Here is a 25,860-nt window from a genome sequence, read left to right as displayed (position 1 = left end):
CTCCTCCTTTATGAGGTAATTCTCTCCCCTAGTAAAAATACAGGAGGAAAACTTAATGAATTTTCAAAACAAACCATCTCATATACCAGTTAGAGATGGCAAAATCAGATAAGCTTATCTTGCATTATGTAACTATCTTTGAAAAACAGAAAGAAGAGAGTCTCTCTTAATGGGGATGTCTCATTTTACAGGTATTTTACAACTTTGTCCGTGAAAAACAAGCAGTGTATGTATTACCAATCAAATGTTCTTAATTCATTACTTCATACCAGTATATGAACAAATGGGCTACTTACTTCAAGCCCTGCATCTAAAATACATTTATATTTAAATAGCAAAACTTGTCACATGCATTGACTACATTGTTTAAATTTCAGAGCGTAATTTCCATTACAGTTACTACACAACTGTAAACGTAGCCACCTACAGTGAGGTTAGAAAGGAAGCTGGAGGCTTACAAATTAATTGGTGGAGATTAATTATTAAGTGTTAAATGGGAATACTGTGTATTATTGTGTGCTCATATTCAGAACTATCTGAGACCATGAGTCAAGTAGCCATTAGGATGCTAGAATTCTATCACTGTCTGTTTCAGACCTGTTAAAATCACTAATTTTTCCAGACATTTTGTTACATGAGAGAGCTACTTTTAAATACATCAGATCTTCTCAACACTAGGCAATAAAAGAAGTTGCAGCAAACTATAACAGGTGTACGACCCTTTGCATCCACACACTGCAGCTGTCCCATGCACATTGCAAGACCTATTTGTACAAAATGGTCACAACACCTAGGAGAAGGCCTTTAGCTCAGGTATGGCTGAAATGGTGCAATCAACAAGGGTTTCTCTCCAGTGTGGACAGGAAGCCATAAGCATTGCAGCTGCACTGATTCAACTAGCCTTGCTAACTCCATCCCACAACGCAGTACCATGTGTTTAGAAGTTACTGAAAAACGCCTGCTCCCATCAGCAGTCCTGGCACTGTGGGATAGACACTTTAGAGTGTACTGGTACAACCAGGTTAGTAAGGCATTCTGTGTATGGATGTGCCAACATGGTTCTGCCAAACAGTGTTGCTGTCTGGATACGCTAAACACTTGTGAAGACAAGGGAAGCAATCGATTATGTAATACATTCAGCGTCCTTGGATACATTTCCTTGTGTAGCATAACCATACCCCAGAGGGGAATTAAACCTGTCTGTTATTCTCCAGAGTGCTAATCTGAGCATTTATATTTTGCTGTATAAATGAATAGATTTAGTTTTCACTAAGGCTGCATGCTAAGGTGGTCTCTGTGCATCATTCCTGTGATGGAAGCATATTAGCACTGAAATAACAAATGCTATGAAAAACAATCTGTATAAACAAATGTAGGTATATAGTAATTTTAACCGTGGCCATCAGAAATTAGCATTTCTTGACAACATTCTAATTTGTCTGTCATCAGTTCCAATGACAGGAGCTACAGCCATGTGACAAATGCTGCTGCTAATTCATTTTTTAATTGTCTTTTTTTTATACTTTTTTTTTTTTTTTTTAATGTAGCCTATTTACACCCCTGCATTCCTTTGCAGCCGGTTGGGAACATATAAAAATCATATGTATATTGATCACAATGTCTTTCACCCCATTCTTTCTCTTTCGCTTGTTCCCTGCAGGAGGAGAGACTGCTGAAATGCCTGGCATGTATCTGCCTGGGGAGTACGACCTCGCTGGCTTTGCAGTTGGTGCCATGGAACGAGGACAGATGCTCCCCCAACTGGAGAGAGTTGCTGATGGGGATGTTGTCATTGGAATAGCTTCCTCGGGGGTTCACAGCAATGGGTTTAGCCTTGTAAGGAAGATTGTAGAAAAGTCGTCTTTAGATTTCACTTCTCCATCAGTTGTTGGTGGCTCTGGGGACCAGACGTTAGGTACCATCACTAATACATATACCTCTTCCCCTGCAGTGCAACAAAATGTCATGATTGTTTTCCCAAAATAGCTTTTTTTTTTTATTCCATTTTTACCTGACTCTATTCTTCTTTTCCCTTTCTCAAATTAAATACACTGAAACAAATTAAGCTGAGGGGCAGATGGGTAATAACACTGGTGTGTACTACAGGAGTTAGAGCAAAGCATTTTTCTCTCCACTTCAATTTACTGTGTCATATAGTAGTTGCTTTTCAGTGTCTGGTAAATGAATATTTTTAGGCTTTCTTGATTTTAATTCGATTGATGTTTATTTCTATGTTGTAATCAGTCTTTTCCATTTTATATTCACAGGGGAACTATTGTTAACCCCGACTAAAATCTACAGTAAAACTCTGCTGCCTGTCCTTCGTTCAGGGCGTGTTAAGGCCTACGCCCACATCACTGGAGGAGGTCTGTTGGAAAATATCCCCCGAGTTCTCCCAGAATCATTTGGTGTAGTTTTAGGTAAGGAAGCAAAATGGACATCATATTAAAAAAAGTGCAGTTGTGGGCATGGACCTGAAAAGCCCATCAATGTGGTATAAGCTAAACTGACCACTTTCCTTGAGTCTCACATGTGCATGTCTAGAACAGTTTTTATTTTTTTACTAGATCTCTACTGAATTTCTCCTTTCACTCAGAATACCTACAGAGTACCTTGTTGTAGGGTGACCAGATATCCTGTTTTTAAAGAGACTGTCCCATATTTAAGCCCTCCTGTAGGTGTCCCGACTTTTTCTTAAAAATGGGCAAATTGTCCCATATTTTCTATTTTTCCACCCCCACCAGTACTGGGGGTCCTGCTTTTGGCTGGATCCCTGCTCACCAACCGCCTGCCCACCAGCGGTGAGGGGAGGTCCAGTGGCTGACAATGGGGGTGAGTATTCAAGGGTGGTGGTGGGGTGAAGATGCAGTGCATGGGGGCTGGTCTGTTGCTGTTTTTTCCCCTTTGTCCCATCGTTCCCCAGCTCGCTGCTCCTCCATATCCCGCCCAGAAGAGCCCTGCTCCCAGCACTGGGTGGAGAATCAGCCCCTGGTTGGAGCATTGAGTTCGCCAACAGCCTGGCCACCAAGCTTCTTCCTTCCCCCACTTCTTCTGGTTGGGCCGGCACCCCAGAAAAGCCCACAACCCTCTGGCCCAGGGCGCTGGCCAGAAGGAGTCGAGCCCAGCGTGTGTCAAAGCCCTGCACAGTGCTGGCACGGGGAAGCCTCTCCGCCCCTCAGCTAAGCTCTGGAGTTGCAGAGGAAGGTGATTTCCAGCCTGTTCGCTCCTCAACCCTGCAGCTCCATAGCAACCCCCGAGACAGGGACTAAGCACCCTATTCACTGACGCTTACCCCTGCCCTGAGTCCCCCGCAGGGAGCTCAGGGCTGCTCTGTCCCCTAGGCATCTTCCCCTGCTGGGCCACCTCTCTGTCTGGGTTCGCTGAAGCCCCTGCAGTCGAGTTGCCTGAGCCCTGGTGCACAATGCATCCTTAGGGCTTAACCCCTTCCTGCTTGTGCTGTAGCTCTGGGACAGGAGGCAGCTGGAGTATGTTGGTGGCCAGCAGCAGCCCGGCAGTGTTAGCTGCCTTTCAACACTGTGCGGGCAGGAAGGGACAAGCTGCTTCCAGCCACGCAGGGTGGGGGTGCGGGGAGAAGAGATGAGCTCTGCAAAGACATGGGCCAGGTCATCCCCTCCCCCCATCCTCCTCCCCAGTGGCTGGAAGTAGCTCCCATCCCTTCCTTCCCGCACAGTGCCAAAAGGCTGCTGCTTGCCATGTTCTAGTGTGAACCCTGGCGGAAATCTTGGGGGTGGGGGGGAGATGTGACCCTGTGTCCTTTCAGTTCCCCTCTCTCCCCCCTGCATCAGGAAGATGCAGCACCAGGTGCCAGCAGAGGCAGTTCTGTGTGAGAGAGGTATATGGGAGTGTGTGTATGTCACCTCTCCCCGTGTGTGCGTGGGAGGGTAGGAGTGTGGGTGTCACCCCTCCCTATATGAAACCTTAAGCCTTAAAGACAAGAAGGCAAATAATAATCCAACTACGCAGTATTTCTTTTTAACAGAGGCTCAGTCAACTTGATGTTAATTTGAATGTTTGTACTGCAAAGTTCTGATTGATTGCCGTTGAACTCACTTGAATACAAATAATTTTACCAGGTGTCCCGTATTCAGTATAGGGAAATATGGTCACCCTACCTTGTAGCCTTAAGATTGCAAATCTCCTCCCTTGAACTCGTAATGTTTTGGGTTGGTTTTGTTTGTTTAAGGATCCAGGTGGTTTAAAAACAACCAAAAGAGAGTCCTTACCGTTTTGTAACATGACACAAGCTCAGCTCAATCTAACTTGTTTGAGAAAGCTTTGTTGTGCAGTAGAGTGCAATTAGTAGTTCACCTGTTTCACATTTCAAATGTGAAATTACAGAGCTATTAACTATGGTTTGTAACCTGTCCTTTAAATCAGCTTTGGTACCCAATGACAGGAAGATAACTAATTTAACGCCAATATTTAAAAAGGGCTCTAAAGGTGATCCCGGCAATTACAGACCGGTAGGTCTAATGTCCGTATCAGGCAAATTAGTTGAAACAATAGTAAAGAATAAAATTGTCAGACACATAGAAGAACATAAATTGTTGGGCAAAAGTCAACATGGTTTCTGTAAAGTGAAATCATGTCTTACTAATCTATTAGAGTTCTTTGAAGGGGTCAACAAACATGTGGACAAGGGGGATCCAGTGGACATAGTGTACTTAGATTTCCAGAAAGCCTTTGACAAGGTCCCTCACCAAAGGCTCTTACGTAAATTAAGTTGTCATGGGATAAGAGGGAAGATCCTTTCATGGATTGAGGACTGGTTAAAAGACAGGGAACAAAGGGTAGGAATAAATGGTAAATTTTCAAAATGGAGAGGGGTAACTAGTGGTGTTCCCCAAGGGTCAGCCCTAGGACCAATCCTATTCAACTTATTCATAAATGATCTGGAGAAAGGGGTCAACAGTGTGGTGGCAAAGTTTGCAGATGCTACTAAACTACTCAAGATAGTTAAGACCAAAGCAGACTGTGAAGAACTTCAAAAAGATCTCACAAAACTAGGTGATTGGGCAACAAAATGGCAAATAAAATTTAATGTGGATAAAAGTGAAGTAATGCACATTGGAAAAATACAATATGATGGGGCTAATTTAGCTACAACTAATCAGGAAAGAGATCTTGGAGTCATTGTGGATAGTTCTCTGAAGAAGTGTGCAGTGCCAGGCAAAAAAGCTAACAGGATGTTAGGAATCATTAAAAAAGGAATAGAGAATAAGATGGAGAATATCTTATTGCCCGTATATAAATCCATGGTATACCCACATCTTGAATACTGCATACAGATGTGGTCGTCTTGTCTCAAAAAAGACGTACTGGCATTAGAAAAAGTTCAGAAATGGGCAACTAAAATTATTAGGGGGTTGGAATGGGTCCCATATGAGGAGAGATTAAAGAGGCTAGGACTTTTCAGCTTGGAAAAGAGGAGACTTACGGGGGAATATGATAGAGGTATATAAAATCATGAGTGGTGTGGAGAAAGTAAATAAGAAAAAGTTATTTACTTGTTCCCATAATATAAGAACTAGGGGCCACCAAATGAAATTAATGGGCAGCAGGTTTAAAACAAATAAAAGGAATTTCTTCCTCACACAGCGCACAGTCAATCTGTGGAACTCCTTGCCTGAGGAGGTTGTGAAGGCTAGGGCTGTAACAGGGTTTAAAAGAGAACTAGATAAATTCATGGAGGTTAAGTCCATTAATGGCTCTTAACCAGGATGGGTAAGGAATGGTGTCCCTAGCCTCTGTTTGTCAGAGGGTGGAGATGGATGGCAGGCGAGAGATCACTTGATCATTACCTGTTAGGTTTACTCCCTCTGGGGCACCTGGCATTGGCCACTGTTGGTAGACAGGATACTGGGCTGGATGGACCTTTGGTCTGACCCAGTATGGCCGTTCTTACATTTGGAGGAATGTGTGCGTAATATCATAATCATGATACTTTGCACTTTACTGCCTTTCTGAAATCTCAAACTGTTTTATCTACATTAATTAATCCTTATAATAACCTAGTGGGATATATTATTATTCCCATTTTACAAGCAAGCAGCTGTTGGCACAGCAAAGTTAAGAGACTTGTTCCGGATCACATAGTGTTGGTGCCAGGTACAGAATAAAACAGAACTGGTGATTCCCAGTTCTCTGTTCCAAATAATAAATTGTGCTTCCTTCCATGAACTGAGATAATCAGATCTGAGTTTTATTTTTATAGTTCGCCTCTTCTATATCTAAAATCTGTTGAGTACTAATGTATGAAAACCAGGACATAATATTTAAAATATAATATGTCAAAAAGAAATCTACTCCCTTTTAACTCCATCATACCGGCTTGTTCAGGAATGCTGCTGCTGCGGGCCAATCAGTTCTTGCCATGGGGGAAAGGGGTCTTGTCTGTCGGAATTTGATGGTCCTTCCCTCATTTTATACCCTATCTACGATTGCAGCTGTCATCTTCCCAGAGAGAATGACTAATAAGAGCACCTTCTGAAGTATCCTCAGAGCCTCTTCCTAATTATTAGCTAATGTGTCACACTTGAGTAATTCATGTCCTACATTCCATGGGCTGAACCACATTTTTCCAACACTGACTGAGGCAGTAAGATACATGGACTGGGAATTAAATCCAGTTCTTCTGCATCGCAGCAGAGATCACTGGGCCTAAGACTGCAGCAGGTCTAATCATTTTTGCATTTGTAATTCATGTCCAGAAATTCTGGCTCTTGATATTCTAGGAACTTGAGTATTTGTGTCAAGACAATGATTTCTATTCAACACTTGTTTTGTATTTCAACGAGCAATTTTACAGCTTCAGCCATTTTCAGATGCTCACAGTTGGCGGATACCTGAAATCTTCTGTTGGCTTCAAAAAGAGGGAAACCTCTCAGAAGAGGAGATGGCCCGAACATTTAATTGCGGGATCGGCGCCGTCTTGGTGGTAGAGAAGGCACTGGCTCAGCAGATTCTGAAAGACGTACAGAGACATGAGGAAGCCTGGCTGATTGGGAAAGTTGTCCCCCGACAGACAGGTACTACTGGATTCTCATTTACCTAGAGAAATGTAGGGCCAGATCTCCAGCTGATGTAAATCAGCGAAGCTCCACTGATTTTAGCTGAGGATCTGGTCCATAGATACTCTGTCACATTTGCTCCATAGGTGTGTTAAAATGATAGTCCTGAAGACTCCACTTACAGTACATACAACACATTCTTCGGAGTGTTTGATAAATGACTGTTAGCTTTGAAGTGGTGAGAAACAAGAAGTGCTGTTGGTCTGATTCTCAGAGGTGCTGAAGTCCTTTTATGTCCTCTGTATGTCTCTGTTTATATGTAACACTCCTTCTTTTTTTTTTTCCCCCCTCCATTAAGAATCTGCCCATGTTGAAGTCTATAATCTGCTTCAAGCCTTACAAGCAAATAGGTTACAGTTTTTGCACAACCATATTCAAGGCAAAACCCAAACAAGCAAAGTGAAGGTGGCTGTTCTTATCTCTGGAACAGGTGAGGCTTTTGCATTCTTCACTACAAGGTGCAACACAGCTGTTGGAAAAAGAAACTTAGGTCCTGAACCAAAATTGCTTCAAATTACTGGAAGTGTTCCCATGGACTTCAGTGAGCTTTCAGTCAGGTGCCTAGAGATTGACATCGGGGGCAGGCAGAACAGGTTTTTGTCCTAGGCCATTTTGAATTGGATGTACTCTGATCATTACCCACGGCTGCAAACTGGTTGTGAGATACACCTACATATGTAGCTTTTGCCCGCACACCTTTATGCCACTTTCAAGTGATCAACTAGCTGATCAGAGGGATGCAGCATTGTATTTTCAAACACACCAAACTTTCCTTCTGTGTTTTATAGACATATAGGCAGCCCCAAAAATAACAAATGCAGCATAGTTCATGCGCTGGAAAGTATGTTTTACAAATTCATAACTACTTAAACCATTTCATGTTCTCACACATGCCAGGGTTCCAAGCCAGTGCTCACTAAATTCAGTGGAAAGACACCCACTGACTTCAGGGGCTATTGACTCAGACTCCTCCTATGTTACTGTTTTTAAAAGCCATCTCGGAATCTTCAGTATATTTACCCTTCAAGAAATGCTTGGTCTTCATTTCTTCTTTTTCATTTTTAGGCACAAACCTTGAAGCCCTAATAACCAGCACAAAAAAGCCAACCAGCTGTGCACAGATAGTCCTCGTCATTTCTAACAAGTCAGGTGTGGAAGGGTTAAGAAGAGCTGAAAGAGCTGATATTCCTACAAAAGTAAGCAATGTTTCACCTTTTGAATCAGATTTTACTAACTCACTGCTGTGGAAATCTAGCCAAGTATTAATAATATTTATAGGGGAAAGGTGGAGCTGGAACGCAGGACTGGGAGCCAGAAACTCCAGAATTTTTCTGTGCCACTGACTCTGCCTTCTCTCTGTCTCCCATTAGTAGGATGGAGATAATAGTATGTCTTTTATTTCCATCTTAGAGGTGTTACTGGGATTTGCTTTAGGGTGTGCCTAGAAACCCTGGCCATTGTTAATATTGCAAAACACTTAAAATTAACACACACACTCCAGCAACCACCTACCTACCTACCTTTCACTTCCAGAGCTAATATTTTCCCTGCTTGGGGTCTCCCAAAAGGTGATTATTTTTATTATTAAAGTTTAAACAAAAGCCTTTCATATTGTTATTTAGTTCAGCTGTGATGGGAAAATAAATATTTGCATTGTCTGAAATGTACCTATTATTTATCAATTTATAAACAACGGAGAATGGGGCCTAATGTGAGTTCTGCCATTGATTTCAACTAGAGCAGGATCTGATGCTTAAACAAATTATTAATTATTATTAGTAGTAGTATTATTATTACTATTTGTATTATGTTAGAGAGACAAGGTGAGATAGTATCCCTCCCCTTCCCCCACGGTAAGGGCTACAGCTGTGATCAGGACCCCATTGTGCTAGTGCCACACAAATATATAGTAAGGGTAAGATCCACAAAGGGAGTGAGGCATTGCGAAGCTCAGTGTCACAGCACCTAACTCTTAGGCACCTAGAAAGTTACCGCAATAACACTGCGCTCCCCAAAACCTGAGGGAAGCTCTACACTACGGGTTAAGTCAACTAAATTACACAACTCCAGCTATGTGAATAATGTAGCTGGAGTTGACATAGCTTAGGTCAACCTACTGTGGTGTCTACACCACGCTGGGCTGACGGGAGAAACTCTCCTGTCAGCTTACCTCACGCTTCTCGTTTTGGTGGAGTGCTGGAGTCAAGGGGAGAGCAATCTGTGGTTGATTTAGTGGGTCTTTACTAGACCCGCTAAATCGACCCCTGGAGGATCTATCACAGCAGGGTCAATCCCCAGTAAGTGTAGACATACCCTGAGTTCTTCGAGTGCTTGCTCGTGTCTATTCTGTATTAGGTATGTGTGCTTGCCACATGCACCAGTGCTGGAAGTTTTTCCCTCAGCAGTATCCATAGGGGACCAGCTCTGGCGCCCTCTGGAGTGACGCCCACAAGCCCGCCGGTGATGGTAGTGGAATATCTGCTGTTTCGGCTAGCATTGTTTCGTTCTCTGATCTTGCGAACTTTCAAATCCCATAAAATAGTTGTGTATATATAGTTACTAGTTTTCTTAGTTACCCTTAGTAGTAGTTCTCCAACTCTTCGTTAGTCCCAGATGGGACCTAGCTGGGGTCGGGGCATGCCCCAGTCCCCAGGCTTTAAGCCCTGCGATTGCTGCAAACGGCTTATGCCCCTCAATGATCCACATACCAGCTGCCCAAGGTGCTTAGGTGAAGGGCACATAAGTGACAAATGCCATATCTGCAAGTCCTTAAAATCTAGGACAAAGAAGGAGCGCGATATCCATTCTAAGAGCGCTCCTAATGGATCGGCACTCACTCCAGCACCGGAGCAGTGGTCTGACTCCGCACTGAGCACTGTGGCCTCCATGCACTGAGCACTGTGGCCTTCATGCACAGTGCTCCCCTGACGCCGTACATGAGCCGGCATTGGTCTCCCTCCACAGCTCCAGTCAAAAAGCCGAAAAAGACTGTGAGGGGAAGATCTCCTACCTCCTGCAAGGGAAAGGAAAGGGCAGGGGGAGCGACAAGACCCGGGTTGGGCAGCTCAACATCCTCGGGAAATTGGGCCCCAGCTCAAGCCGAGCAGTGCAGCCCATCTCATGCTTTGTCTGCAACTCCAGATAGCAGTGCAGGCCCCAGCCAGCTTCAGGTGCCGTCAATGCCCGAAGCCCTCCAAGCAGCTCACGAGATCCTGACGCTTCTGGTGCCACCCTCACTGGCTCCCATGGTAAAACCCGTGTTAGGACCTATGCATGTGTCCCCACCTCAGCAGTATCATTCCCTATCAAGAGGAACATCCCACCAGTGTTCACCAGCCCACAACTGCCACTCCTCAGGATGGGAAAGGCAGGCTCAGTGGACCCCTATTTGGTCCTCGCACTAGGGCCACCAGTTGAGGGACTCGAGGTGTACTTGGCTAGTAGATTGGCGCAGACCCTCTGAGGCATGCGCCACCCGGCAAGAACTCTGCGACAGGCCCCAGCTGTCTTCAAGGGCCCAGGACTGATTGGGCATCAGAGACCACCGATCGCTGGGCCGTCATTGCCCGTCTCCAAAAGGAAGGTTGCCCTCCTCAGGACAATTCTCCCGGCAACTAGCCCATAGTAGCTCCCAGTCCCATTCGACGTCCTGGTACCAGTCGAGTAGCGTGAGGCGTGGATTGCACATATCCGATGCAGATCCGACGAACACTGTCAGTCCCCAAGAGCCCAACCAAGAAAGTCTTGCTCAGACAGGTCAGCTTCAGGACTCAGCGACTGGAACCAGTCAGACAAGAGCCACTGCTCAGACCGATCCTGGTCGCCCAGTACCTACTTCTCCACTGGTAGCTCCAGCTCGGAGCAAGGTTCTCTGACTGCGGGACAAGCTCCAGTACCGGTGGTGCCAACTACATTATCAGCACCAAAACCTGTCCAAGGCCCCAAGCGCGGTGGCTGGCGCCACAGTATCTGTGGAACCCATAGAGGTTCACCCAGCCTTCCCGTGCTGCCCGATCAGTGCCGGGAGCCTCGGAGAGGCCAGTGGCCTCGGTATCCCATCCCCCTCCGGTGCTTGAGACTCAGGTGTCTGGATGCAGGTCCAGGAAGACCCAGGGGAGCAAGCTGCTGGACCACCAATGGACATGGAGGCTCCCACTGCACCAGCATCGTCCTCATCATCACCAGACAAGGCTGTCACAGGGCCCCCTCATCCAGTTCCTCAGGATAATGCCAAGGCTCACCAGGACCTTTTGAAGAGGGTCGACTCTAACCTCAGGCTTCAGGCAGAAGAATTGGAGGAGCCCTCGGACTCTCTCTTTGACATCCTCTGCTCCTCGGCTCCTGCCAGGGTGGCTCTACCCCTTCATGAAGAGGTTTCCAAGATCACTAAAGTCCTGTGGAAGCCCCTCTTCCCTGGCCCTTATTTCTAAAAGGGCTGAATGCAAGTACTTTGTGCCAACCAATGGGAATGAGTACTTATACTCCCACCCAACCCCGGATTCCCTTGTGGTCAAGGTGGTTAACCACAAGGAGAGGCAAGGAAAACCTGGGGCCACCTCCGAAAATAAAGACTCCAGGAGGCTGGATCTTTTCAGAAGTAAGGTTTATTCATCTTCCAGCATTCAGCTGAGAGTAGCCAACCACCAAGTCCTCCTTGGCCAATATGACTTCAATATGTGGCAAGCCATGGCCAAATTCAAAGGGTTGCTCGCTGAGGCTTCTAAGACAGAGTTCCGTGCAATCCTCAATGAGGGCACAACTGTGACCAGGGCAGCCCTCCAGGCAGTGTCAGATGCTGCTGATGCTGGCCACACCATGGCTTCTGCTATCTCCATGTGGCGAAACTCTTGGCTGCTCCTCTCTGGGTTGTCCACCGGGACCCAGCAGTCTATGCAGGACATGCCCTCCGATGGCTGGGACCAATTTGCAGGGTGAACAGATAGCAAATTGCATGGCCTCAAGGACTCCCACACCAGCCTGAAGACCCTGAGTCTCTATTTCCCAGCCCCAGTGTGTAAGTGGTTCAAACTGCAGCAGCCGCAGGGCCAGGGGAGCCAGCCTCAGCAGTACCAGCCCCATAAATGAGCCAAGGGCTACAAGTGCCATCTGAGCCACCCACCTCCACCCTCTGCCCAGTCAAGCTCGACCCAGAATAAGCAGGGGGCCACATGGTCATTTTGAGGGTGCGCCTGAGGGCAACCTACCAGACTATTCCCCGGATCCATCCTTCCCTATGTTCTCCAACCACCTTTCCCTCTTCCTCCCTGCCTGAACAGCTATAACCTCAGACCGATGGGTCCTCAGCACAGTGGAACAGGATTATACCCTCCAGTTCCTTTCTACCTCACCTTCCCACTTGCCTTCCCCGTCCCTCTTCAGGAACCCCTCTTATGAGAATCTCCTCGCACAGGAGGTAAAGGGGTTGCTACGACTGGGTGCGGTGGAAGAAGTTCCTCTTGAGTACAGGAACAAGGGGTTCTATTCCTGGTACTTTTTAATCTCAATGGCCAAAGGCAGTCTACAGCCCATCCTAGACCTGCGAGACCTTAACAAGTACCTAAAAAAGTTAATGTTCTGCATGGCCTCTCTGGCTTCTATTATCCCCTCCCTGGATCTGGGAGACTGGTATGCTGCCCTCGACTTGAAGGACGCATATTTCCACATAGCAATCTTTCAAGGACACAGACGCTTCGTCCAGTTTATGGTGGAGCCCCACCACTACCAATTTGCGATCCTCCTGTTCAGCCTGGCGACAGCACCAAGAGTGTTTACCAAGTCCACGTCGATGGTAATGGCTTATGTCAGGGGCTGGGGTATCCAGATCAACTCGTACCTCAACGACTGGCTCGTCAAGGGCAGCTCCAGGTCTCAGGTCCAAAGGGATGTTGCAGTGCTTCAAGCTATGTGCCGCTCTCTGGTCCTACTGGTAAACGACAAAAAGTCGACATTAGTGCCAGTGCAGAGGATAGAGTTCATTGGAGCAGTCCTCGACTCGACCTGCATCAGGGCATTGCTGCCACTGGAAAAGTTTCACACATTGACAAACCTCATCGTGGAAGTCTCGATGTTCCCTCTGACTACAGCCAGGATCTGTCTTCGCCTTCTGGGCCACATAGAAGCATACACTTATGTGGTCCGCCATGCCAGGCTCCAAATGTGGGCCCTGCGACAATGGCTGATGACGGTATATTCCCAGTCCCGAGACCCCCTGGAGAAGATGTTACCATTCCCCAGGCAATACTTATCTCACTGCGATGGTGGACCGACTGCAGGACAGTCCTGGAAGGGGTTCCATTTGACAAGGAGTATGGCAGAAAGAGATCTAGGGGTCATAGTGAACCACAAGCTAACTATGAGTCAACAGTGTGATACTGTTGCAACAAAAGCAAACGTGATTCTGGGATGCATTAACAGGTGTGTTGTAAACAAGACACGAGAAGTCATTCTTCCGCTCTACTCTGCGCTGGTTAGGCCTCAACTGGAGTATTGTGTCCAGTTCTGGGCACCGCATTTCAAGAAAGATGTGGAGAAATTGGAGAGGGTCCAGAGAAGAGCAACAAGAATGATTAAAGGTCTTGAGAACATGACCTATGAAGGAAGGCTGAAAGAATTGGGTTTATTTAGTTTGGAAAAGAGAAGACTGAGAGGGGACATGATAGCAGTTTTCAGGTATCTAAAAGGGTGTCATCAGGAGGAGGGAGAAAACTTGTTCACCTTAGCCTCTAATGATAGAACAAGAAGCAATGGGCTTAAACTGCAGCAAGGGAGATTTAGGTTGGACATTAGGAAAAAGTTCCTAACTGTCAGGGTAGTTGAACACTGGAATAAATTGCCTAGGGAGGTTGTGGAATCTCCATCTCTGGAGATATTTAAGAGTAGGTTAGATAAATGTCTATCAGGGCTGGTCTAGACAGTATTTGGTCCTGCCATGAGGGCAGGGGACTGGACTCGATGACCTCTTGAGGTCCCTTCCAGTCCTAGAGTCTATGAATCTGTGAATAAACCCTCCACACTCCCCACACCGTGAGGTCCCCAAACAAAGCGCGGTTGCACATAAACATCAAAGAGCTCTGGTTGACGTGCAAAGTCATCTTGCTCCATCTGTCGGGTAGGGTGGTACGAGTCCTGACGGACAACACAGCCTCAATGTTCTACATCAGCAGGCAAGGGAGCGCATGATTGTCTGCTCTCTGCCAAGAGGCACTCCATCTACGGGATTTCTGCATCAGCCACAAAATCCCCCTGAAAGCTTGTCACCTTTCCAGCGTCAGGAACACGCTGGCAGACCAACTCAGTAGGGACTTCTCTCACCACGAGTGGTCGCACCATCCAGAGGTAGCCTACATTATCTTCCAAAGGTGGTGAATTCCCCAAATGGACCTCTTTGCTACCAGACAGAACAGAAAATGCCACCAGTTTTGTTCTCTGCAAGCTCTGAGCAAGGGCTCCCTCTCGGATACCTTCCTCCTGTTGTGGTCATGGAGCCTGATGTACGCGTTCCCTCCAATTTCGCTCATCAGCAGGGCTCTGGCAAAGACCAAGAGAGACAAGATGCAGGTCGTCATGATTGCCTCGATGTGGCTTCGCCAGCACTGGTTCAGCATGCTCGTGAGCCTGTTCGTGGCCCCTCCTAGGCCCCTGCCCAACTGACTGGACCTGCAGTCAGAGGACCATGGTTGACACCTACACCCCCACCTCAGGTCCCTCCACCTCTCGCCGTGGATGCTGCATGGCTGAACCTGGAGGAACAGACCTGTTCGGAAGGAGTCCAACAGGTCCTCCTGGGAAATGAGAAGCCCTCAACTAGACTGACTTACCTGGCTAAGTGGACTAGGTTTTCCCACTGGGCGTCCAAACAGGGCATCTTTCTCTCATATTCCTCCATACATCCTGGACTACCTACTCCATTTGAGGAACCAGAGCCTGGCACATTCTTCCATTAGAGTGCATCTCGCGGCAATCTCTGCTTTTCACCCACCGATCCAAGGACAGATGATGTTTTCCCAAGACGACATGGTCAGATTCCTGAGGGGGCCTGAGAGACCCTTCCTGCAGGTACGGGCCCCTGTTCCGCAGTGTAATCTTAACTTGGTTCTCTCTAGGCTCACCAGCCTGCCCTTTGAGCCACTGGGTTCCTGCTTCCTTTACCACCTGTCGTGGAAGGTCGCATTCCTACTGGCGGAGATGTTGGCAAAACGGGTGTCTGAAATTAAAAACTTGACCTCAGAACCTCCATACACAATCTTCTACAAAGTTACGGTTTAGTTGCGGCCCCACCTGGCCTTCCTGCCAAAGGTGATCTCCACCTTCCATATGAACCAGGATATCTTCCTCCCGGTGTTCTGTCCCAAACTGCACAAGGCCAGTGAAGAGAGGCATCTTCTCACCCTGGACGTCCAGAGGGCCATGGCTTTCTACTTAGAACATACCAAGCCTTTCCATAAATCGACTCAACTCTTCATCGCTACAGTGGATAGGAAGAAGGGTCACCCGGTGTCTTCGCAGAGGATTTCCAATTGGATTACCTTGTGCATAAGAACCTATTATGATCTGGCGGGGGTTCCACTGCTGCAAATTGTCAGAGCCCACTCGATGAGAGTATAGATGTTTTCAGTGGCCTTCCTGGCGCACATCCCTATTCAGGACATCTGTAGAGCTGCAACATGGTCCTCTGTTCACAAGTTTACTGTTCATTATGCCATCACTTAGCAGGCCAGGGACGACACTGGGTTTGGCAAAGTTGTGTTGCAATCGTCACGTCCGTGAACTTCTGCCCACTTCCAGGGGTACTGCTTGGGAGTCACCTAATATGGAATGGACATGAGCAAGCACTTGAAGAAAAGAGAGTTAACTTTTCCATAACTGATGTTCTTTGAGATGTGTTGCTCATGTTCATTCCATGACCTGCCCTTCTTCCCCACTGTCGGAGTTTCCAGCAAGAAGGAACTGAGGGTGGGGAGAGCTGGCGGTGCCTCTTAGACCACGCCAAGTGGGCACCACTCCAGAGGGCACCAGAGCCAGTACCCTATGGATACTGCTGAGGGAAAAACTTCCAGCACCGGTGCATGCGGTGAGCACACATTCCTAATATGGAATGGACATGAGCAACACATCTCGAAGAACACGAGTTACAGAAAAGGTAACTGTCTTTTAGGCACTGAGGCTCCCTATCCAATGCATGGGGAGAGAGAGGCACCTCACAACACAATCTGCAAAAGCCAGCACATTAAGTGGGGAGCTGCCTAAGCTAGCCAGTGGGAGATGCTGACAAGAGCTAAACCCCTCCCCTCTCTTGGAGATAGGCACCTAAGTCCAGGCTGCAGGGAGGCATCAAGGTCTGCTTAGAGATCCACAAATGAGAACCAGCCATGTAGAGGCAGGTACCTTAGGCGCCTATGGGATTTCTTGCAGGAATGACTTAGGCATTTGACTCAGTCCCTGTGAAATTGGGGGAGGGGAAGGAAGTCGCAGTGCCCACCTTATAGCTTTTAGCTCAGTCATTAGAACACTCTACCTGGGATGTGGGAACCCTACGTTCAATCCCCACCTCTCTGGCAAAGGGGGAGCGAGGATTTGAAGGGGGGACTTCCACCTCTCAGAAGAGCATTCTAATTACTGAGCTATGGGATCTTCAGATGCAGGGCTCTCTTCCTTTCCTGTGGAAGATGTTCCCCATTGGATAAACAATGCAAGAGTGATTGGAGCAGGGGTGCTGGGCCCTGAGTGAGTCTCCCACTTCCCTAATGGGTGCCCTAACCACTGGACTTGCAGCATCATTTTCGTGTGCTCTCATTCTCTGGCCCAATGACAGTTTATCTATAGTAGAACAGTCCTGGGGCCAGATTGAGAGTGGGAATGATTCTGAAGTCCAGGGACTAGGACATTCAGCTGGGAGGGAGGGAGGAGATCTGGGGTCCAGTCTTTGTGTTCCAATCACTTTAATTATTTATCTACACTGGAACAGCTTCACCGGGAGAGGTGGAGAGAGCCTCACAACAGAACATCCTGTAGCTCAGGGGTTATAGCACTTTTTTGAGAAGTGGGAGTCCCCTGTTCTAATCCTTTCTCTCCTCCCTCTCAAAGGAGAGGGAGGAATTGAACCTGGGCCTCCCACATCCTAACAAGTGCACTAACTACTGAACTAAAAGTTATCAGGTGCATGGCACCACCACTGCTTCCTCCTCAAGCCAGATTTTGAACCACACTTGGTCTAGTAGGCATGCTCAGAGGTTGCCTACCGCATTGGACCCTGCTTGTGACTTAGGCGTTCAGTCACTTATCTTCTTCTGGTTCGTGAATCACTCTGGGGCTTGAGCAGGAGATATGTCCGGATGCCTAGAGGGAGGCACTAGTGCGCCTGCCCAGAACTTGAGATACCCAGGGAACTTTTTTTACCTGAAAAACATAAGTGCTGAGTGAGTTTAGAGGCCTACAGGGATCAGCGGGTGTTTTGTGGATCTCACCCTAAGAGACAGTGTCTGTCCTGAAGAGTTCACAATCTAAATGAACAAGACAGAGTGGGAAGGGAATCAGAGCCATGCAGAGGTGAAGTGACTTGCCAAGGGTTACACAACAGGTCAGTAGCAAAACCAGTAACAGAAGCCAGTCCAGCCCTATTCACACTGCCAATGCATTGAACAGCTGCACAGCCAATTTAGCATAAACTTTTCAAACCTAACATGCTGACTTTAAACCCTATTGTTTTTTGTAAATTTCATTGGCATTTAACAGGCCTCATTATTTTAAAGCTATGGATATTTTAAGAAAATAGTTTTGGTAGTTTAATTTTAAAATTATTCACATTTAAATATGGCATGCGTGTCCTTAGCAGAGAGAACTTCAGCTGGAGCAATCCTCAGCCTTACCTAGCTGTTCCTTCTTAACATGCCTATAATTAGCCCTCCGGCCTTTTGTGGGGCCCTATGTTACATTTTTTTAATGGGTGGGGGGAGGGGAGAATCTTGTGTGCAATTTAAACTGATCTAAGGTTTGGCTGGGTTTAAACCCTGTAGATTGTTTTAAGGCTTCATATAAACTGAAGCTGGTTAAGCCAGTTTAAGAGTTAAGGTGCTTGTTATATTTTTCAAGTTATTAATAATAATTAATTGTTAATGGTCCAAATCCTATAGTCTTAAACTGAGTTTAAGCAGGCAAAGCTCCCACTGCTTTCAACATGAGTTTGGCTGAATATAGTCTGAGTTGAAAACTACAGGATTTGATCTACTATTACTTACGTGCATTTCTGAAGTGCCCATCCTTATAATAGCTGGACGCCCTTCTTTGGTCATATCTAGAGTTTTAGATTTTTGTTTGATTACAGCACAGTATTTCAGCAGGTTCTTGTTATATGAAAGAGTCAATTAATCCACATTCGTGTCTGTTTCCCCTTTTTTGGATATTGTAGGTAATTGACCATAAATTGTATGGAAGTCGCACAGAATTTGATAATGCGGTTGATAAAGTCCTTGAAGAATTCTCAGTTGAACTGATCTGTCTTGCAGGATTTATGCGGATTTTGTCTGGTCCCTTTGTCAAAAAGTGGGATGGTAAATATGCTATTTTAATATATACTTCTAAACAAGACAAAAGACATTTTGCAGTTGCAGTTAAGCACTGTATTTAGTCTGGCAAACATGTAGAGAAAACAAGACAAGTGTACATAGATGATTGACCACTTTAAATAGTAACGCCCTTTTTATCAACTATACTCTGGATTTTTAAGAAGGTACATGACTGCTGAAGGTTGGAACTATGGGTGGCCAGTGACCCAGCCATTGGGGGAGGAGGATAGCCCCTGGCTCCGCCCATTGTGCCAGATGCCCTGCCCCTCCCTCTCCCCTCTCCTGCACTGGGCGACTGGGTGGCACAGCCGCAGCGCCCCCAGCACTAGTGCTCTGGGCAGTGCAGTCTGAGCACCGGGTAGGCAGCGTAGGCCCAGCACCAGCCACCCTGAGTCCCTGCGGGAGGCAGGCCAGCAAGCCCCAGTTAGCCTGGGCCAGGGTAGAGTATGATTGGGGCCACACCAGCCAGTTTGGGGAGGAACAGCCTCCCCCAGCCTACGATACCTGTCGCCTGTGGTTGGAACAGAAACCTTCCCTCTCCCCAAAACTGCAACTAAAGTACCTGATTTGGTTGCACGGGGAGTTACAAACTTAAAGCAATTGAGTGACACACCAGTTGCATATCATTAGCCAGCCAGCCAGCCAGCCAACCAGTTGCTGATCCCATCATTGGTGATGACGATTGGGATGATGCAGGAATAAGCCATGACATGCTGATAGTTTGTTCAAAGGCTGAGGCTGTAGCATTTATAGAAATAGTTCAAGCTGCAATGTCATTTAGTACTCCCTCTGGTCCTAAATAAGTGTAAGGCCTGAGAGTACCCTTCATGTGCCTAGGATTTGAACGTGATATGGTCGGAAATCCCCAACCAAGCCAATAGTGGGGGGAAACATCCTTATTCATGGGATGCCTTATACAATATCTGCACAAGTAGTAATGTCTTCCCCGGCTCTGTGCTATAGATCCCTTTCCTTGGCCTTCCCTGTTCCCAAACCCGTGCCCAAGTTTCAGGATAGGAGGCCATTACAAGTGATCTATACTATGATGGGTTATATGTCGCCTTTTTGTGTTATAAAAATGAATCTCTCAAATAGGTCACCTACCCACCTATTGCTCTTAAGCTGAAATTCCCATCAGGTTGTCTTTATCCTACATGCTCCCACTGCTCTCAGGTGCATAGCTTTTACCTTTAGCTTCAGTTGCTACAGAAAAAGGGGAGAGAAAAAGAAATTTAAAAAACCCTCCACCACCTCAGCTAATGGCTTTGTGGGGCCAGAGAGGGAAATTCCTTCCTAACGCCAAACAAAGCAATTGGAGTGACCCAGAGCATATGAACAAGAATCAATCCAAGGGACCTTTTAGAGCATCCAGAAATGAGCCATCGCACCAAACGTAGAAGCTTGTTAATACGATGAAAGGTCACCCCTTGTGTCAGTCTTAGGGGCTAGTGAGTAGGGAGCTCTTCAGCCTGCTGTGAGAAAGCGAAATTGGTTCCTAATCCCCCTGCCAGACCCTTTTAAACCCTGCTATTATGGAGGAGGGGGCCACCTTAATCCCAAATTGCAAGGAGGCCAGATTACTTTCCTCCTGTAGAGAAAAATGAGAAGGGTGAAGGGAGCCAGTATCTTTCCCTTCTTTTTATCATTTGCATTGGAACTTCTTTCCACTTCCTTCTGATGGAGGCATTGTGTGTAACCTGCTTCTATAAAGGAGAGGATAAGAGAAATCTGGTATTGAAATTCTTACACAAGTAAATGGTGCACTCAGTTTCCACTGATTCAGGAAGCAGGCAATAGGAGCAGGTATTGCAGGGGAAACAGTCTGGAACAGGGAGAACCCAGTTGCATGGACAACTTCCCGTTCCTGTGCTTGGGTTAGAGACTGGGGCCCAAGCAGTTCTCTGTTACAGTTTTACTTCTGTACTAGCAGCTGTTAGTAGGTCACTGGGTGGCAGGTCTGGCCTGCCTAGATCTTAAAAATCCTGTGGAGCAAGGTTCAAGACCTGAAGTCTCTGACAAACCAGAGAGCTTCACAACCTTTTGCACAAGTAGTTTCAATTCTCCCCTTCCCATGAGTGTTTTATGATATTTAAGTAGCAGTAACAGGACAGAGAGGCAAAAGCTTTCAGGACTTTTATCAGTTATCTCCTGGTAACCTGCCCCTGCCTTTCCCGTCACCCAGTTTACCCTCTGCCCTGTCTCAGACTCTGACCTCCTGGTATCTGAACTGGTCCAACTCCTACTCTGACCACTAGGTCAGAGTCCCCACGTCCTGGTCATGACATGGTTCCTCTCTGGTCCTGCAGTATTGAAGGTGAATCTTAGCAGAAAGGATGCATGAAGAACAGACTCCTATACTGCATCTCCTGGGGATACTGTAACAAGGAACTCAAACTCAGCTGAAGTGTCACTGTCACAGTATTGTCCCCAGTACATTTTTGCCTAAGGACAAAACAATCACTAGAAGAAGACCTGGCAGATTGAAGCCTAAGAAAAGCCTTATTTGAACAAAATAGGCTGGAGATAGCGTTGAAGACCTGTTGGGATTTATGGTATACTTATCCCCAGAATGCTACCAATGTCATTGTCGGGAGCGATTACTGTTGTGTGTGTCCAAATTGTGCACTGGACTCCATAGGACATGGCCCTCATCTTGCACTGTCTGTCTTCACTTGTGCCACTTTTCCCATTGCAGTACATTTCCCCCTCCCCGGAATTGGACCCTGCTGGCCCTAACATTAGTCAGCCAAGTGTCTCACCACAGTGCAATTAAGCTGTTGGTGAATACTGACGGCATGCAACTCACACATGAGGCATGGAGTGACATTTGTATACAACTTACCCTAATGTGAGGCACATGTTATTGTCTTCCTGTTACCTGAAAAAGAATTTTTGTTTGTTCTGAATTGAGTGTCAGATCCTCAGCTGCTTTGAAATGACATCACACCATAGACTTCATTCTGGCCCAGGATTTCCAGTGCAGTTTGTCAGACAAAATAATAACTTGGAGGAGGAGGAGGAAAGACCTTTCTGAGGAGCGGAGACGGCCTGATGGCTTAGCTGTAGCAATAGTATGTCTGTGATTAGCGTTCAGCGCTATTCTGAGGCTAGCTAGTGACTAGAATGCTCACAGAGCATATGCAGTCACCTCTAGGAGAGAGGCCTAGTGCTGCTCAGTACTATAATGGAGACCCTGCTGACTGTTCATTAAGAGGAACCCCTCAGGAAAAGAGCATTAACTGACTTTTTTCAATAGAAGGGGAAAGCTGTGGTGTGTTTCTGCTTCTTGGAAGGGCAGGGGGATACCCCTGTGTAGGCAGCAGTTCTCTTCTGTGAAGACTGAACAGTCCTTAATGGTTAGAAGACTAACCTAGGAAGAGATCTCACCACTTCCATGGAAGCTTGTGTGACACTCCCTGCCACCATGGGCCAATATTCTAAGTCACTAACTTGAGTGGGTATTAAGCACTATGAGCAATAGGAGTGTGTCTAGTCAGATGAAGAACAAGCCATGACACTGGGGAAGAGACCACCACCACAAAGAACAAGGAGCTATAAACAAACGATAGTCATGGCAGAGATTCTTGGGAGAAGTGTACCACATATGTGCAAATGTTTTATTGTTCCCAACTCTGATCAGCTGAAAACAGATGGGGTAGAACGTAGATTCCTGATGAGTTTTGGGCTGCTTTGTCATGGCATTATGAGCATTTTGCATTCTGGTTAACGATGAGGCATTTACTTGATGTTTAAGCTTGTGAAACGAGGGCTGAGAGCTAAGAGGAGATAATGATTTCATTTATTCTTTTCTAGGAAAAATACTGAATATTCATCCATCTTTACTACCATCTTTTAAAGGAGCAAATGCCCATAAATTGGTATTACAATCTGGAGTCCGAATCAGTGGCTGTACTGTGCACTTTGTAGCTGTAAGTACACCATTTCTAACAGAAATGAGCAGCTTTGAAAAATGTGCAGTGAATGATCATGGTTGGAATAATACCTGTGTCAAAATGATCTCTTGTCTTTTCCTCTTCATTTGTAGAAATGTACAGTGAGATGAATTCTTTAGAATGTTGTGCAGTGCGGGAATTGGAAATAAATACTATACTAGAATTCAGGCTTTATCTACACTTGCTTTTTTTCCATGCTGCTTCCTGCCATTGGTAACAGTAATGCTGCTCCACCAGTTGTCATATCAATGGGAGCCCTAGCACAAGCAGGGCCTTGGTGATCAGCAGCATCTTTACCTGCTATCATGTTTCAAAGTCCTGTGTTTTTAATCATGAGCCTCACTCTGTTTAGTGTTCTTAGAGTCCAGTTGCTGGAATCAAGGGAGGCCTGAGAATCTCAGCTTTCGTTAAAAACAAAAAGTTGTTCCATCTCTCGTGCTTGCAGAGAAGAGCTTGAAACTATGGAGTGACTGTAACCTAAAGGCTCACACCCCACCAGGCAAAGAAAAGAACCCTAACTGTATTCATTTTGCAAACGTCTTTTTTTTTTTTCTTTCTTTTAACACTTGGAGTTGGCAGTATTGCCACCACGTTGTCAAGACTTGCTTTGAGCAGGATAAGCAACAGTCTTAGGCCCAGCTCTTGACCTCCCATAAGAAATTCAGAAGACCTGGACACCTAATTTCCTGGTGCTGATATTTCTGTTTTGACACCACTTTTGTCAAAAATTTTGAATCATTCAACTAGCAGTGGTAGGCCTGCATGATACTAGGAGAGCCTATGGCTTTTGGAGGAGTTGGCTTCCACAGAAAACATTGCTCAGCTGGACCCTAGTTAAAATGACTCAGTTCTCTCTTGACGATAAACTGAAAGATTTATTTGCAAAGTTAACCTCTCCCTCCCTGGTATTTTAGACGTGTTATGAACTCCATAGAGTTGATGAGCCTGACTTCTCACCATATGTGGAAAACGCATGTATACAATTAAATTAGTTTAGAAGTAAGATTTTTTTTTTTTTCCCTCTCATTTACTTATCAGAGTTGAAAGTAGCAGGACACAGCTCCCTCGTTAAATGCTTGAAATCATCCTCCCACTCCTATAGCTGCTTAAGAAATCCATTTTCTTACTCTTGCCAGCACTGTGGCATGTGAGGAGGCAAGGAGTTCGGTTCTTCCAGACACAGATATGGTTCTGTCCATCCATAGTATGTCATTATGGCATTTCCACAAGTGAAGAGAATTCGTAGACAGGAGGGAACATACTGATCATGTGGGAAATAAATAATTTAGAGGTGGAAAGATCTTTTGGCTCACTTAATCCATCTCCTTGTCAATGCAAGATAATTCTCTGTTGTAAATATATCTGCATTTTGTCTAGTCCAGTTTTATATGGCTTAAGTGCCATGGGTTTCACTGCTTTGTGGGATGCTATTTGTCAACCTCACAGAAATGTCACAAGTGTTTTCATGGCATTCACCCTGGCCTAGGTGCTCCCATTCTTGGAAACAGACTCCCTCAATTACCTGCAGACCAAGGTGACCCAACTGTATTTTCTGCACTTCTCACATATCACAGGACATACGTATAAGTGGTACCTAAGGTAACCAGAGCAAATAACTGTCCTACAGTTGTGCGTCTTATCTCCCCCCTCTTTCAGTTTACAGTATTCTGGATTTTCTCTTTTCAGGAGGAAGTTGATGCTGGAGCTATAATTTTTCAAGAGGCAGTTCCTGTGAAGATTGGAGACACAGAGGAGACCTTGTCGGAAAGAGTAAAAGAAGCGGAGCACAGAGCCTTCCCTGCTGCCTTGGAACTGGTGGCCAGCAAGGCCGTGTGCCTTGGAGAAAATGGCAAGATCTTTTGGAATTTAGAACAGCGGAATTGAGAGAACTGTTGGCTGTAGTGATGGAACAACAACAACAATCCAGAGGGCAGAACTTCGCAATCACACAGTTACTTTTATTCTGTTCATAGTGTGTTTTAGTGTAACATTTCCCATGGCATTCCAGCAGGATCTCCAAATTCCCTCAAGTGCCAATGCTCCAAAGTAAAGGCAGAGAGAGCCAAAAATGGGAAGGGACAGGGATTTTAAATTTTTTTTTAGAATACCATGGTGGTAACTGATCAGCATTGCTCTGGCCACACCAGAAGGAAGGAAGTGGCCCTCATAACAAAATCTTTCTTTAAAGAAAATGTTGAAGTGGATTTTGCTCCTGCAAATTGTGTTTTTCGTGGAGTATTGTACCTGGTCTGGACTCACAGTATCAAGTAACTCCAGAGGTGGAACCTGTGATCCAGCAGATGCTGTACAGAATAAAACTTCTGTTGAATACTTACCTGTGGGTAAGTGGGTCTCGCTTTAGGGACGTCATTTCATACCTGTAGTCTACTAGAGGTTAAGCAAGTTTAGACTCAGAGGATTCCGCCCCGCCCCGCCCCAGTGTAGAATTGTGAAGGAGATGCTTTCCAATGCTCATAATCCTGTGTGAAATTCTTTACCAATGCTGTCATAGCTAGATTCAGGAATTCTAGAAGCATCTGTTTAAGCTAGAATAATATTGATTTTTTTTTTTTAATTCTCTCTACCTACCCCTCTTCCCCTCCAAAATCGTTTGTCATTCTCAGAAGCATATTTGAATGTTTTTATTATGGCTGAACTCTTATCTCTGTACAAGCCCCTCATTTTCTTTTAATGGTTTTAGCAGCTGCAAACATCAGTCACTATACAGTTTGCTCAGATCTGTTTTCTCCCACAAGCTAGAGGCACCTTCCTTCACTTGCTTCTACATAGTTTTAAAACAAAACAAAAACCAGAAACCTCCTGTCACTAATACACTAAGTGACACTAAATGTTTGTTGCCAGCCTGTGTATTGACATTCTTTCTGCATTAGAACAATTTCAACTGCTCAGTTATTTCAAATCCAATTCTAATAAAGTTGAGAAAAAGCAAGGTTAAAGGGACGTCATTTAAATATTTTGCTTAGATTCTTTTGCTTTCATTAAGGGCAGAAATGGTTTTTAAAAATTTTGTGTTTAGAAGGGAACACTGTTGTTTCAGATGTGGATACAAAATGGTAGGCAGAGTAGGTGGATATGCTGCAAGTCTCCAAATGACAATGGTTTTAGGTCCATCTTAAAGGTGATGGACATTCTGTCTAAATATGCCTAGGGCTTAGGCTTAAAAAGCAAGACAGGTGGTAAAACTTGTAAAGATCTTTCAAAACTATAGTTGATGATGGGTACATTCTCCTAAAA

At 45.7% G+C, this 25,860-nt stretch overlaps 1 protein-coding gene across 7 annotated transcripts in view; it reads left to right on the top strand.

The window, feature by feature from the left end:
* LOC116828286 (trifunctional purine biosynthetic protein adenosine-3) overlaps positions 1 to 25,562 on the top strand; it is a 56,659-nt gene extending 31,097 nt beyond the window's left edge. For 6 of the 7 annotated variants that reach the window (XM_032786416.2, XM_075073519.1, XM_075073515.1 and 3 more), the window contains 8 exons: positions 1,661 to 1,915; positions 2,268 to 2,420; positions 6,846 to 7,049; positions 7,390 to 7,521; positions 8,157 to 8,287; positions 18,496 to 18,637; positions 22,466 to 22,581; positions 24,292 to 25,562. In XM_032786416.2, coding sequence (XP_032642307.1) covers positions 1,661 to 1,915; positions 2,268 to 2,420; positions 6,846 to 7,049; positions 7,390 to 7,521; positions 8,157 to 8,287; positions 18,496 to 18,637; positions 22,466 to 22,581; positions 24,292 to 24,489 — 1,331 coding nt within the window. In that variant the 3' untranslated portion in view covers positions 24,490 to 25,562. Of the gene's footprint in view, positions 1 to 1,660; positions 1,916 to 2,267; positions 2,421 to 6,845; positions 7,050 to 7,389; positions 7,522 to 8,156; positions 8,288 to 18,495; positions 18,638 to 22,465; positions 22,582 to 24,291 lie in introns of those variants that run through there. The other variant, XM_032786421.2, reaches the window with a different exon arrangement.
* The last annotated feature ends 298 nt before the right edge of the window (positions 25,563 to 25,860 follow it).

The sequence above is a fragment of the Chelonoidis abingdonii genome, chromosome 1, assembly GCF_003597395.2.
Source record: "Chelonoidis abingdonii isolate Lonesome George chromosome 1, CheloAbing_2.0, whole genome shotgun sequence".
Lineage (NCBI taxonomy): Eukaryota > Metazoa > Chordata > Testudines > Testudinidae > Chelonoidis > Chelonoidis abingdonii.
Note: the sequence above shows the minus strand (reverse complement) of the source record. Positions and strands in the feature narration are given on the sequence as shown.